Below are 14,196 nucleotides of genomic sequence, written 5' to 3'. Positions count from 1 at the left end.
GAAGCCCGGTTGCCTTGGCGGGATGTATGTATCATTGGGTGGGGAGCTACAGGAAGCGGCTAATATTTATTTTTTTTCTCCATTTGTGCCAGTTCAGACTCTTATTTAAAGACAGTTCCCATTTCCTAGATTCACAGATGATAAGGATGGAGGGAACCGGCACATCGCCCAGCCTCAGCGCGGGCACGGTGCGGGCCACGGACTGCGATGCTAAGGTAAGGGGTTTGCCTAACGGGAAACGCTTTCCTTATGGATTAGGGGCTCTTAAACGGCCAGCGTTAAAACAGAAATAAGCCCTCGAGGCAGCGGGGTGGGCGAGGCTGGCACGGAAAGGCGCTCAGAGCACCCACGCGTGGTTGGGACACGGAGTTTCCAGCGGCCCCGGAGGACGCTGATGGTGTCCCGTCCCCCCGCGAAGGCCGCGGAACCCCCGGGCCGGGCCGCGGCTCCAGCGGCCGCAGCCCCGCGGCGAGCCCCGGGCGGCGGGGCCGGGCCGGGCCGGGCCGGGCCGCCCCCCGGCGAGTCCCGGATGTTGGAGCTGCCCCGCTTGCTCCGTCCTTCGCTTCCATAAAAGGCCAAGGGGCCCGGCAGCGCGGGGCGCGTTTTTCCTTTAATTATTATCCCCCTCCTCCTCCTCCTCCTCCCTCTCCTCCTCCTCCTCCTCCTCCCTCTCCTCCCTCCCGCCGCCCGCCCCTTCTCCTCCCGCGGCGGCCCCGCAGGCAGCGGCTGGGGGGCGGCGGGGCAGCGCTGCACCCCCCGATCCCGCCCCACCGCGCCCCCATCCCACCCTCCCCGGGGCGCGGAGGCGGGCTGGGCCGTGCCGTGCCGAGCCGAGCCGAGCCGTGCCGAGCCGAGCCTTGCTGAGCCGAGCCCAGCCGAGCCGCGCCGGCGGGAGGGCGGGCGGGCGGTGAGGCGCGGCTGGCGGCGCAGGAGGCCGGGGCCATGGCGCTGGACGGGATCCGCATGCCGGACGGCTGCTACGCCGATGGGACGTGGGAGCTGAGCGTCCATGTCACCGACCTGGGCCGCGACGTCACCCTGAGGGTCACCGGCGAGATCCACATCGGCGGCGTCATGCTGCGCCTCGTCGAGAAGCTCGGTGAGTCCCCCGGTACCCCCCGCCCAGCCCGGCCCCCTGCCCCGCCACCCAGCACCCTGCCCCGCCACCCAGCACCCTGCCCCAGTGCTGTGCTTCAGCACCCAGGACCCTGCCCCGGTGCTGTGCTTCGCCTCCCAGTACCCAGCACCCTGCCCCGGTGCTGTGCTTCGCCTCCCAGCACCCAGGACCCTGCCCCGGTGCTGTGCTTCAGCACCCAGCACCCAGGACCCTGCCCCGGTGCTGTGCTTCGCCTCCCAGCACCCAGGACCCTGCCCCAGTGCTGTGCTTTGGCTCCCAGCACCCAGCACCCTGCCCCGGTGCTGTGCTTTGGCTCCCAGCACCCAGCACCCAGCACCCTGCCCCGGTGCTGTGCTTTGGCTCCCAGCACCCAGCACCCTGCCCCGGTGCTGTGCTTTGGCTCCCAGCACCCAGCACCCTGCCCCGGTGCTGTGCTTTGCCTCCCAGCACCCAGCACCCTGCCCCGGTGCTGTGCTTCGCCTCCCAGGACCCTGCCCCAGTGCTGTGCTTAGTCTCCCAGCACCCAGGACCCTGCCCCAGTGCTGTGCTTCGGCTCCCAGCTCCCTGCCCCAGCTCACTGCCCCAGCACCCTGCCCCAGTGCTGTGCTAGAGCATCCAGCACCCTGCTCCATCATCCTGACCCAGTACTGTGCTTTTAGACTCCAGCTCCCTGTCCCAGCACTCTGCCTAGCACGCTGCCTGCCTCAGCACCCTGCCTGCCCTAGGTCCCTACCCCATTACCCCATCCCAGCACCCTGCCTTAGCACCCCATCCCAGCCCCGGGCTGCCCCTCTCCCCCATGCACCCTTCCCTGCTCCACCCAGAAGCCCCCACTTGCCCTGCCAGTGCCCTGTACTACCACTTTGGGCCAAAACTAGCCAAAATTTTACACCCCGGGGCTGGTTTGCCTGTGGCGGGGCCTCAGCCCCTATCCGCCGGCTGCTTTGCACGCCGGATTTTACACCGAGCTGGGAAACGTCTTAATTTACGGGGTGGTGGGGGGTGTTTATGGGTGCTTTCCAGTTGACAGAAAAATCTAATTCTGAAGTTGTAGCCGGCTCCGCGCTGCTTTGGATGAGGAAAGCGCCTCCGAGGGCCCTTGGCGAGTGTGGGGTGCTTAACGGGGTGACGTGGGCAAGGAGGGGCTTGGGTTTGGAACCGGGGACACCGCGGTGTCCGGTGGCTTCGGGCGCGCACCTGGACAAAGAGCCCGTTTGTCTGGGACGCGTGGGAACGCGCGGCCGAAGCCGCCGGGACGGCTTTGTGGCGGAGGAGCCAGCTTAGGCGCGATCCTCGCCGAAAGCGAGCGCCCCGACCCGCCGGCCGCGGGGAGCTCTGCCCCGCCAAACCTCCCCCTTGGCTTTTTATCAGCTCTTTATGGCTTGGGTGTGTTTACTCAATGGAATAGTCCGGGCTGATGACTGTAATTACACAAATAAAATATTAATTGCGAGGTCCCCGCGCGTGCCTGGAGCTGTGGGAGTAGCGGAGCTGTCAGCTGCGCCTGCAGGTCCCGGTTCAACGGAAAGCCCTTGTGCGGCTTTAAAAAATACCATGCTTAGGTTTTGATTTATTAATTATCTGAAGTTAAAGGAAGGAAGAGACGGATATAAATATGCTTGTTTCGAAAGGAAGCAAGCGCTCGCATCAAAGGGTCTCGTGCTGGAGATAGCCTTGACTCTCTGAAAACTTGATTTTTTTTTTTTTTCTGTTGTTATTTTTATGCTGGAGCTGCAGAAAGATTTGCTGAAGTTGAGCACTCAGTGGTTAGGGAGGAAAAAAAATAACAGCTTTCTAGAAATGATTAAAAAAATCATCCCGTTGATCAGGAATGAATAAGCGATGCTCCCCTCGGTTTTGAGCTGCGCTGGGTGTCGGGGCCGGGAGATGCCGAAGCAGAGCCGGGGCCGACTCGTGTGCCGAAAGCTGGGCGCCTGCACGGGGACGAAGCCCAGCAAGGACCTAAATTAGCGCCTGACGTAATGCATCCCCCCCCCCAAATGTGTTTGCCCGGATCCTCTCCACTTGTTAAATTAGGGATTGTATTAGAGGGAAGGAATGCAGCGGCCGCAGCGCCGGCCCCGGCGGGGGGGAGCGGGGACGGTGCTCCCCTGGGGGGCTCAGCCCTGGTGCCCCCCTCCCCGGGACGGTCAAGACCCGCGGATATCTCCGGCTGTTGCCTTCCCTTTCCCCTTGGCTTTTGTCGCCGAGCCAAACTATACGTATTTAGTTCCTTTTAATCTTCCTGCGTGTCAGCCCTTCCAGCCCTCTCATTATTTTTATGGCTCTTCTTTGAGCTCCTGCCAGTTTATCAGGGTCGGGTTTAGCAGAGCGGGGGGGGGACGGGACTCGCTCCTCGCCCTCGTGTGCCTCCTCGATGCCCTCCTTCATCCAGCTTCCGCCACTGCTTCGTCTCCAGATATATTAATTTTACAATTTTTCTGTGTTGAAACCGTTTCCCTGCGTTTTTAACCTGTCCCTTCCCGTCGTTCCTCTATCCCTGCCGGTGTTCGTTTCCCTTTTTTAACAACTCTCAGCATTAAAAAAAATTATTCTTTTGCAAAGCAGATTTTTGCTGTGAGTTTTAATGAAATGTCTTAAAAAAGAAAGTTTTCTTGCAGCTCGGGGATCCCCTATGGCCTGCTCCGCTTGCGCGTCGTGTCGGGGGGGGGGCTGTGCCTTGGGCAGGGCTTTGCCGGATCCGTTCTTTGGGACAAACCTCCCGTAGGCTTCGTGCTGCCGGAGGGCAGGGAAAGCAGATTTTTGTGGCCTGCCCTGAGTTTCACTGAAGTTTAGGGCATCGCTGTGAATTTGCAGCAGACCGGCCCCGCTCTGGTTGTAGGATGCTGGTAGAAGCTCTTCAGCCACCAGTGAGCCGGGGGGAAAATTGCCTTCCCTCCTCCCAGCAGTGAGGGGAGCTTGGAAAAGGGAAAATCTAGATTTACATGAGTATTTTCTGATGTTTGTAGGAGAAAACAACCGCAGTAAATAGCCCTTTGCCTTGGAGAGGGCTGGGGTGCACGGGGGACACGTGTTGGGGTGCCGTGCTCGGAGGAGGAGCGCAGGAAAGTCTCCCCTCCCTAATTGCAAGGCTGCAGGTATCAGTAAATCTTGTCGACTCCGTCCTTGCCTGCGCAGAGCGGCTGCGGTCGGACTATTTGGGAATAGGCAATTAAAATCCGTCACTAATGCAGGCAGGGATTGGAAGAAACCCAAGTGGCAGATAGGGATTCTGGTTACTCAAGTGAATTGCAATGACCTGGTCGCTCCCCTGTTATTTATCACCCCACTGGATTAAGCCACTTCGTTAATTGAGCCGTGCCGTGAGCTTGGCACAGCCGTCTCTGAAAAACAGGCAAAAAACTGCTGAGGTTTTAAGAGCAGCCGTATTTAGTTGGTCCGTGTGGGTTGGGGTCTGTATTGGAAACTCCTGGTGCTCACCCAGGGGTTTTTAGGAATTTTGCCACTATTGACTTACAAACAAAAAAAAATGAGGTTTAAAATCACTGGGAGCAGAGGAAGGAAGGAAGTGAACGCAGGTTATTGTTGTTGTCAACTTAAGGATGTTTTAAACACATGCAAGAAAAAAACCCTGCTTTTTGGCAATGTGCTTGGGCGAGCTTTGTGGGATATACGTTACACGCAGGATTGCGCTGGGGGGATGCTCTATACGGTACTGGGAATAAAAGAATAGCTGACAGAAAGAGGGAAGGGGGGACAAATGGTGGCTGGCAGAGGAATGGCTCAAGACAGATGACCTAAATGTGCACTGAGGAGATTCAGAAAGTCCGTGGATAGAAGTTTTGCAGTGGAAATGCAGATTTCTGTCTAGGTTTCTTTTACAGGCAGTATATGCGTGGCAGTGGGCTCCAGCTGCGGGGCTCACTGGGAGCACTGGGGGAGGACTGGGCGCCTTTAGGGCTTTGTACCTGAAGAAAATAGTTAAGTGAATGAAAAAAAACCCAGCTAGGTTTGGAATTACAGCAGTCCTTCTGGGCCGAAAGGCGTTAACGCTCGCCACGGCCAAGGCGGGAGGACAGCTCGAGGCGCTGCCCCGTGGCGTGGTGGCATCGCCATTTTATCGAGCCGGGATGGGCGCTGCGGGGATAAATGTCAAAGCAAACCCCCTGCCCTTGATAGAGCGTGGCTGATAACGGCAGGCGGTGATGACATCTTCTAGGGCCTTGCGGTTTGTTGTCAATCACAGCTTCAGTAAGGGTTTAGGCAACTGGTTTAACCACCATTGTTCCCGTCGGCAGCTCCTCCGCTATCTCCTTTGCATCCCTTGGGAGAGGGTGGGTTGTCACCTGAGGACTGGCACGGGAGTTGTCACGTGCAAAGGGGTTTGTTTTAGGTGACACATCGAGCTCTTTCTTGTGCTGGTTTTAGCCTGCAAACGTGTCTGAGATTCACCCGAGGGGCTCTATTCACCATCGAATGGACCCTGCCCATGTTATCCTGCCAATAACTTCAGCTATACTCTTTACAAGATCGATTGAAAATATTAGTGTTCTCCCTGGAAAATCTTTTTCTTAATGGACCCCTTAAAGGGTTATGAATAAAACACCAAGAAAAGCGCAGCGTCATTGATTTCCCTAGGTTTATGTTTGAGGTTTTGCAGTGCTTATAAATGCTTCGAGCCATCCTGAGACTTGCTGGAGAAATTCTTTGCCTTGAAACTGGAATGAACTCTTTGAAACAGCTTAAGGCTGCGTAAGAAAGAGAAATGCAGAGTCCTTGCCCCAGCCCATTTCTGTTCGAAACACAAGGCAGGATGAGCCTGCAGTGCTGTCTTGCAGGTGACTTGCTCCTTTTGCTTTGCACTTCTCCAAGGAGACTTGGGTAGGGGCTCACGAGGTGACCACCTGGTAAAGGAGGCAATAGAAATGGTTGGAGGCTAAAGAAAATAAAGGAAGGGGTTTTATTGTAGCCACGCTTTCCAAAAATACTTATCTGAGCATCAGTGCTTAGTGCTTGGAGTATGGTCAGGGCATTTCTCCGGTCTGTGCCGCCAGGATGACGGCTGAGCATCTTCATTTGCAAGATCTGCAGATACTCGTCTGGTTGTCAGTTGTCGGGCGAGACGAGAAGGATGTTTTGCTTCAAAATCAGCGCTCGGTCGCTCCTCAGTATTGCTTTGCAAGTACATGGCGTTCACGAGAGTGCCATTTAATACGCCAGGAGCCTTGCGAGAAGCTGTTTGTATTCCCTTGGAGGCAGGGTGGTGAGCGGTTGTCTCAAATAATGTGATAAATGGTGGCGGTGTTTGCTGCTGAGGGCAGCTCGGGCTGCTGCGGTTTGGGCAGGCGGGACTCCTCTGATGCTCCACGCTGACCCCGCTCCAGATTTCCCCAGGAAACCTCATCCCCGGCTTTTAAACAGCAAAACTTGCATAGCCGGCGGGAGGTGGGATGGTGAGCACAGAGGCTGGGGGGATCTGAGGGGATCTGGCACGCTGCCGAGCAGGAAAATCCTCCTGCTCCAGAACCTGGCAGGGTTTGGGGCCATTTTGAGGTGGAAGTGGTACCCTGGAAGGTGCCAGCCGCTGCCCAGCAGGGATGCTCCCAGCAGGGATGCTCCCGCTTCAGCAGCATCTTCAAGGAGACCAACGGAGCTGCTAATGCACCCTGCATTTACACATTGCCACTTGATTTATATCTTCGCTAGCGACCTGTGCTGAATCCTTGTGCCCCGAATAACACATTTTTAATGACATTTAAGTGAAAATGTGCAAGTGCCTATTAACACAGATGCTCTCTGGCCGTGCACATTGATCTGTGTGGGGCTGGCTCTTTACTTTACATCCAGCTTTTGATTCCAGGAAGCTTCCACGTAGGCCCATGCCAAATTGCAGGATCATGGCTCAAATAATGTCCTCTTTGTTAGCCGAAGTGGAATATTCATCCGAACTGCCAATGACCAGAGGAATTTGGGGCGGGGGCAGGTAAAAGCCGTACGCAGGCAGCTCCAAGCTGCGGTCATGGCGATTAATATTTCTCCCCAGAGTGGCGATGACTCTTTGGAAGCAAAAGAATAAATTAAAATTTCCAAATTTTATTTGGAATTAATTTTTTATTTTATTTTATTGTTAATTCTTTCACTACGAACCATCCGCTTTGGTTCGAAAGAGCCGGGGCCAATGACACAGATCCCGGTCGGAGGGGGAAGAGAGCGGGGCGAGAGGCGGCGGCGGCGGCGTTCCCGCGAATACCAGAGCCGGGGTTTGTCTACCACAGACAGGAAATTGTTGGGTTTGCTGCTCCCACCCAGCCCAAATCAGTAGTTTCCTCTTCCAGCTCCCTCAGGTTTCGATTTGACATAAGGCGCGCGGGGAAGCCGGCGTGGGGAGCTGCGCTCGCCACGCTCGTGTCACTCCGAGGGAGCTAAAATGATAGAAATCATCGCATTCACACGCTTCCCTTTTTTTTTTTTTAACTTTCTTTTCCCCCCCCCCGTAGCCATCCTTTCCTTTTCCCCACCCTTCTCCATCAGGGCTTGCGTTTCGCCCAGGCATCTGGCTGAGTTTCTTTCAACCATATAAAAACCCAAACAAATTGTACTCAAAATAGTTTAATATTTCTATACTGAAGCCAAATGTCTCCGGGTGTTCCCTAGCAGGGATTTCTGAACCCTCTTTCTGTGCTGTTACATGTGTGATGGTTGCATTCATAGCAGGCACCCTGGGTACCGGCATAAAATCCTGCCCCGTCTCTGATTTTTGGCTTAGAAAAATGGCATTTGGTAGTCGCCAGTCTGCAGCTTGCAGACCGCTGCGGGTTTATGAGCAACTTCTTGCAAACCCGCTACGGGACTTTATAAAAAGCAAACCGGGAACCTGGATTTTAACCCTTGGTCTCTGATTATGGTGGGGGGGGAGGGGAAAGATTGTGGATCACTGCATGAAGTTGGGGATATGGGGAGTGTTTACCGAGCTGGGAAGGAGCAGAGGGAGTATTTGCACTGCAAACTTCAGTTGTTTCAACATCACCGGTGACACCGCCACTGCGAGCTCCTATTTTGGGTGTTTAGGGGATTATTTTTTTTGGTGGTGGTGTTTTTTCTTACAGGCAAGGGGAAGGAAGGAGATTTACGGCACTCGTGGAGCTCATGGCACACCGCCTTCAGCCCAGCATCCAGCCCTGGGCGTGCTTGGGGGAAAAGGTCTCGTACTGTTAAAACATCCTAAAGAAGATGCATTTCTTTGTTCTCGTTCCGAAATGTGAATTAACATCGTGATAGTTTAGAAAGGGGCAGGGAAACAAACCCGAGCAAAACTTTTCAGCTGGTGGGATTTGCTTCTCAATGTTCTTGGTGGCTTTCAGGGTTTTTCAAGTGTTATAATTCGGAAAAATACTGAGAACCGCAAATTCCCGCCGGATGGAGAAGTAACGAGTTTGAGCAGAGTTGCAGTAACTTAGTTTTCTTGGCCAGGTTTGCTTTTTGCACATTGCTCCGGTGTCAGTGGTCCAGGCTGGAGCTTCTACCAGGTAGAACTGATGGGGCAGGGGAAGAAAAGTGCCCAGCAAACCAGAGGAAAGCTTTTTTCTTTTCTTTTTTTATTTTCGGAGAACTGCGCTCCCTGGTTTTTCTTGCGCTCGCCCGTTTTCCAGCGAGTTTGCAGCAGCTCTGGGTGGCCGTTCAGACACGAACCTCGGGCAGGAGCTGTGTGCACGGCAGGTCCACGAGCCAGCGTTGGTCCCTCTCCTGCAGACCAGCTGGGATCTTGGAGACCTCCAATTTTCAGTAAAACGTGGTTGGATTTGGACAGCAGGTTCAGAACAGTGTTGGGGCGGGGGGTGTAGGCAAACAGGCACACCAGCAGTTGCATAAACCTTCCCCTTTATAACCTCGGGTGGTTTTTAGCTTGCAAAACAACTAGACAGCAACCAAAAATTCATCTTGCCAATTATTACATTTTAATCTCTTACCAGCCGATTATACATGTTTGTTTGGTGGCTGTTTTCTTTTTTTTTCCCCTCCTCCCTGCAGGCATATGTACATTTGGAAGGGTTAATTGCCGAAACTCCAAATTCAATTAGAAAGTCTGCGTTTTATGAAATTGCCTGGGAAGAGCTATATCCCTGTCTTGCTGAGCTTCCCTTCCTCGCTGATAATACACAGAGCTTTGCTCGACACGACGTCCAGCTCGAGAGCCGTCTGCGGCAGAAATTGTCTTCTCTGCCACCCCACGTGTCCTGCCGTGTGGCTTCTGTCCCCGAGCTTGGTTGTGTGATGGGTGAGGTGGGCCCAAGCTCAAGGTTAGAGGTCTTAAAGCCCTTTAAAAGTGTGTTGTGTGCATCAGTGAGCTTAGGCTAACTTATACAGAAACAAATAAGAAAAATGGCAGGGTTTCGTCCCTTCCGTGTGGCATCTCCCCATAGCTCTGCAAAGGTCCTAGGGCAGAGACCAGCTTCACCCCAAATCTTGCTTTGAGCCGGGAGCATGTCCACAAGACATGCAAGGGAAGGCTGGTGCATGCGAAGCACTTTTGGCTGCTGTCGCTGCCGGGGGGATGAGGCTCCGTCCCCATGGCTTACACTCTGCCCAGGGGAATGCACTTTGGGTGAAACCTGGAAGGTTTGGTGTCCCTCTCTTGCAGACCAGGATCCCACCTGGTCTGCAGGAGAGGGACCAACGCTGGCTCACAGGTTTGGTGTGGGGTGAGGCTGCCCGAGGCATCGCGAGGGTTGCAAACCTCGCTTTCCGGAGGGCTAAGCTTTTATCAGAGAATAACCAGCGTTAAGGTGCACTTGGGGAATTGCCTGGCGACGCTGAAGCTTCAGATGAGAAGCTGGGAATTCAGATTGCCCGTTGGATCCTCCTTTATCTGCCGTATGCATCCGTCCCGCCAAACGTCCTCTGGCTCCGTTGTTGGGTATGATGTCTTTTTGGCAGGGACCGGCTCCGTTATGCCTTGCACGTTCATGGGGGATGAGTCAGGATTGCAGACTGCTGGCACCGTCACCCTGGGGCACTTTTCCTTTTTGGTGAGGGAAGGGAGGTGTGATACACTGCCGGAGGGTGAGGGAGCACCCGGGCTGGTAGTCAAGGCAGTTGAGTGCTCCCTGGAGAAGTGATTTTCCTTCCTTCCTTCCTCTGCTGCTGTGTTTCTGTCTGATGCTTCCTATTTTGTGCTGGATGAATCATGGAAACCGCACTGCTTAATTGAGTTTTCTGCCATTTCTCGTGATTCCATGGGAGGTGGGGAGCAGCCAGTGAAAGCCTCCACTGGAGGGGTGCTTGATGAGTGGGGGGAAACAGTCGGCAAAATCAGGTTGTAAAGATCCTGTTTTGAAAAAAAAATATTAAGAAAAAAAAAAGTAATCCACCCTTGCTTTCCTTTATTCCCTCCCATAGAAAAGTGAGCAAGCCAAATTGCTCTGGAGTGCTGGTGCAAGGATTTGACGCAAGTCTGCACGGCGCTTGCAAAGACCTTCCTGAGCCGATGGGCGCGTGTTAGCGTGGGGTGTTGGGGGGCCGAGGTGGCCCCGGCTTTCGGCTCCCCCAGAGGGTTTCCTGACGTTTCGGCAGGGTTCAGCATTGCTGCAGAACTGCTCTGCCCGCTCAGGGGTTTAAACAGGGTCGGGTATGGCTGCACTGAGCTGGTGAGCAGCTTGGAGAAACCCATAGACCTCCTGCTGCAGTAGATGCTGAGAAATAAAATAGATTTTATTTTATAGATATATGTATAATAAATTTATGCATAAAACCATAATAAAAGTATGTAGGTACCTCTAGGGCAAACACCATGTGCTCGGCTCACAGCTTGTGGTACGGATTGCCTGCGCCTTTTGCGTTTGTGGGGTAGCATCAGAGGTGTAAAGCAAATTTAAAGGGGGTTTTGCTGTTCTTTCTGCAGGTCGGTGGCATCCATTCAGGGCAAAGGTGCTTGTCGGTGTGGCCGGCACGAGAGAAATCATTTCAGCCCTAGGAGGAGGGGGTATTTTTGTTTCAGTACTAGCAGTGCAAGTAGTAGATACTGCCAGCACATCTGAATGAACTAAATTTCCAAGTGCTGGTTGAGTAATCCTATTAACACTGCAAAGAGCTTCCTTCCTACAGTTTACTTGAGGGGGAAAAAAAAAAAAAAAAAAGTAACTTTCAGGCTTGTCGGGATTTGCTCTTCTTCCCGAAGCCTGTGTGCGGATCTGGCTCGTGCAGAGATGCTCGAAGGCTCCGCATCCCGCGGGTTGAGCATCTGGAGCACGGAGGAGCGAAGCCCTGCGCTGCCAGGAGCATCATTTCGGGGGCAGCTGGGTTCGATGTATCAGCCTCGTGCTTTTGCAAAGATGCTCATCGATGGTGTGGGCTTGTACAGGGTCCCTGCTCCGCACCTGGGTTATAAAACACCACCAATGATTTAGAAATGACGCAGTGAAATTTCGGGGCGGGGGTTTGCCGTGCCTCATGGCTGTGTACATGGTGGGCTCTTCAGGAGGAGGGTTTGGAGCATCAAAAAGATTGACCGCTGCATTTTTTTTTGTCACCTCTTCGGTGCTTCAGTTACCGTCCCTGCCCCATCGAGACATGGGCTTGCCCTTGTAAACCTCACTTATAAACCCAAAAAAGGGACACTTGGTTCCCGCAGTGCAGCAGAACGTTCCCTCGTTAGCAGAAGATGCTCCATAATTCTTCTGAGCGAGGACACGTTGAACATCTGCGTTCAGCATTGTGTCCTGATGGGCTCAGTGTCCTCCACAGGGTTTGTTTTCTTTTTTTTTTTTTTTCCCCTCCTCCTTTTTTTCATTGCTTTTGAATAGCTCTCTGCAACTACACGGCGTGCTTTGACGTCAGGATTTCACAGCGGTGAACCATCCGCGTCCTCTGCCACGCTGGGACGAGAGGGAGGTCTCCTGCGCTCGGTCGCGCTCACGGGAATCACAGCGTTGGGAACAAGGCTGGTTTTTTTCCATATTTTTTTTTTTTTTAAACAAGTCAAACTATTTTTCATGCAAGAAATGTTCTCCTTAGATTTAAATTCAGCAGAGATCATGTGTGTTGGACACCTCTGTGGGTGTGTGTAGATGTTCTCCTGACCATTTGTTCTCCTGAAGACAAAGTGGGATAAAATAGTGGTGATAGTTGCCCATGGTGGTAGGTACAGGAAAATTCAGGGTACCACTTTGCATTCACCGGTGAGTAAAAGCCCCTCCGCAGGTGGCTGCTGCTGATGTCCATCGTGTTTTTCAGAGTCTGTGTCAAATACGTAGAGGGCACGTGATTAAAACCCGCTGTTAAATCTCGTTAGTACCCAGAGCGTTGGATTGTCGTGGCTACAGCTTTATTACAGCAGTCTGAAAATAATTTCATAAGATATTTATCCCTGTGTTTCAAAGTATAATTTTTCAAGTGTTGTGACCGGAGGCTGGAAGGATTTTTGTTCTGTTTTGAACTTTGCTCTGCAATTAAATCCCCGTTGGGGGGTGGAGGGGAGCCTCCTCCTGTCCGCACCATACCCCAAAAGACTCAAATCCCCACTAAAAAATAGATTCTGCCCCAAGACTGCGACCGTGACGCCCAGCAAAATGCATCAGCATTTCTGTTGGAGTCAAGATAAATGAAAACAGCTCTGTTTTTAATTTTTTTTTTTCCATAATTGTCCTGGAAGGAGTGGCTTTGGCATGTTTGAAGGAATCTGGGTTTAAAGAGGTCAGCGCAAGCAGTGAGGCGGTGATGTCCCGTCCCTCCCCACAGGGAGCAATGGGTTCAGATATCTAGATATATATGTGTGTGTATACATACCCATAAAATATGGGTACAGCTTTGTGTATGTATGCGTAGACACACGTATCTGTACCCATATTTATATATATAAAAAATATATTTATAAATTATATATATAAAAATATATTTATAAATTACATATATATTTATATATTTTATATATTGTATATTTATATATTATATATAATATATATAAATAATTGTAAATATATGGAAAATATATTTTTATAATTTTTTTTTTTTAAATTCTGGCTTGGTTTTTTTTGCCTTATTGTTGACTGCAACGATGTTAGCCTAAAATGAGCCGGTCAGCTCTCTGGCATTGTAGGGTCGCAGAGGGTCCACGGGCCAGCCCTGCAGCCTGGGCGCATCTCTATCCCATGAAATCCCAATCCCTGCACAGGTTGGGAGGACTTTTCAAAAGCAAGCGATGATCTTGCAGCCATCCCCAGCAAACCACGTGGGCCTGGATCCCATCCACTGAGATGCAGAAGCCGATCCCCGCACCAGCGTCCGCAGGTGGGGGAAGGAAACGCAGCGGGATTTAATGGCTGTATCAGTCGTTTCTGAAAAGTAAATAATATTAATGACCACGAGAGCAGGCGCTGGCTGGAGTGGGACCTTCAGCAGCGCTCTTGGCTGTAAAACATTTCTTTATTCTTGTCCCAGCCCTTATCCCAGCGCCTCCGTCCTGCTCCATGCACCGGATTACCCATTTTTTTTGGTACTTCGAAATGTTTCGGGAACATTTGCAGTATTCTCGGGTTTTTTTAGTGATGTGAAGATATGCCTTCAAACCTCATTGACACACACTGCTTGATGGTATGTGGAAAAGGAAAACCTACCAAAGCAACCACATGAAGTTACGTGCAATGATTTTTGGTGTCGTTTGGGTGTTTTTTTCCTCTCCTCTTTTTTACTTCTAGTCTTAAATTACTCTCCTTTTCAAGTTTTTAAATACTTCTGCCTTGCTTTCTATGCACGGCGGTGCATCCTGAGGGGACGGGAGGGCGGAGGGGAGGCTGCATCCCCTCCCAGGGCGCTCGCCCAGGACCCACGAAGCACTCCCCACCTATTTATTGCTGGAGGTCTCTTTTCCTTTGAAGGAGATTTTTCTTCCCCGCCGGCTTCCCAAGAGGGGTGTGTAACCAGCCAACACCCAGCCTCTGCCTTGGAGAGCCCCTGGCCGCTCCTTGGGGCTTGCGAGCGCTGGATTAATGCGTTATCAGCAGGTATTTGAGCTTAAGGGTACTTTAATCTCCCAACTGCCTCTCGAGCTGCCTGCAGTCAGGGTTTTAAATGTGCTGTCCACATCTATTTTTTTTCAATAAAAAGTGTATTGCGTATTAATTTAA

The 14,196-nt window shown here is 52.4% G+C and overlaps 1 protein-coding gene across 3 annotated transcripts in view; it reads left to right on the top strand.

Moving 5' to 3' along the window:
• The first annotated feature begins 806 nt into the window (after positions 1 to 806).
• Positions 807 to 14,196, top strand: part of FERMT2 (FERM domain containing kindlin 2) — a 52,067-nt gene continuing 38,677 nt past the window's right edge. For all 3 annotated transcript variants that reach the window (XM_082318143.1, XM_082318142.1, XM_082318141.1), the window contains exon 1: positions 807 to 1,099. In XM_082318143.1, the coding sequence (XP_082174269.1) occupies positions 943 to 1,099 (157 nt within the window). In that variant the 5' untranslated portion in view covers positions 807 to 942. The remainder of the gene's footprint in view (positions 1,100 to 14,196) is intronic.

The sequence above is a fragment of the Platalea leucorodia genome (assembly GCF_965183815.1).
Source record: "Platalea leucorodia genome assembly, chromosome: 7".
Lineage (NCBI taxonomy): Eukaryota > Metazoa > Chordata > Aves > Pelecaniformes > Threskiornithidae > Platalea > Platalea leucorodia.
The sequence above is the reverse complement of the archived record's forward strand: the minus strand, read 5'-3'. Positions and strand labels throughout refer to the sequence as shown.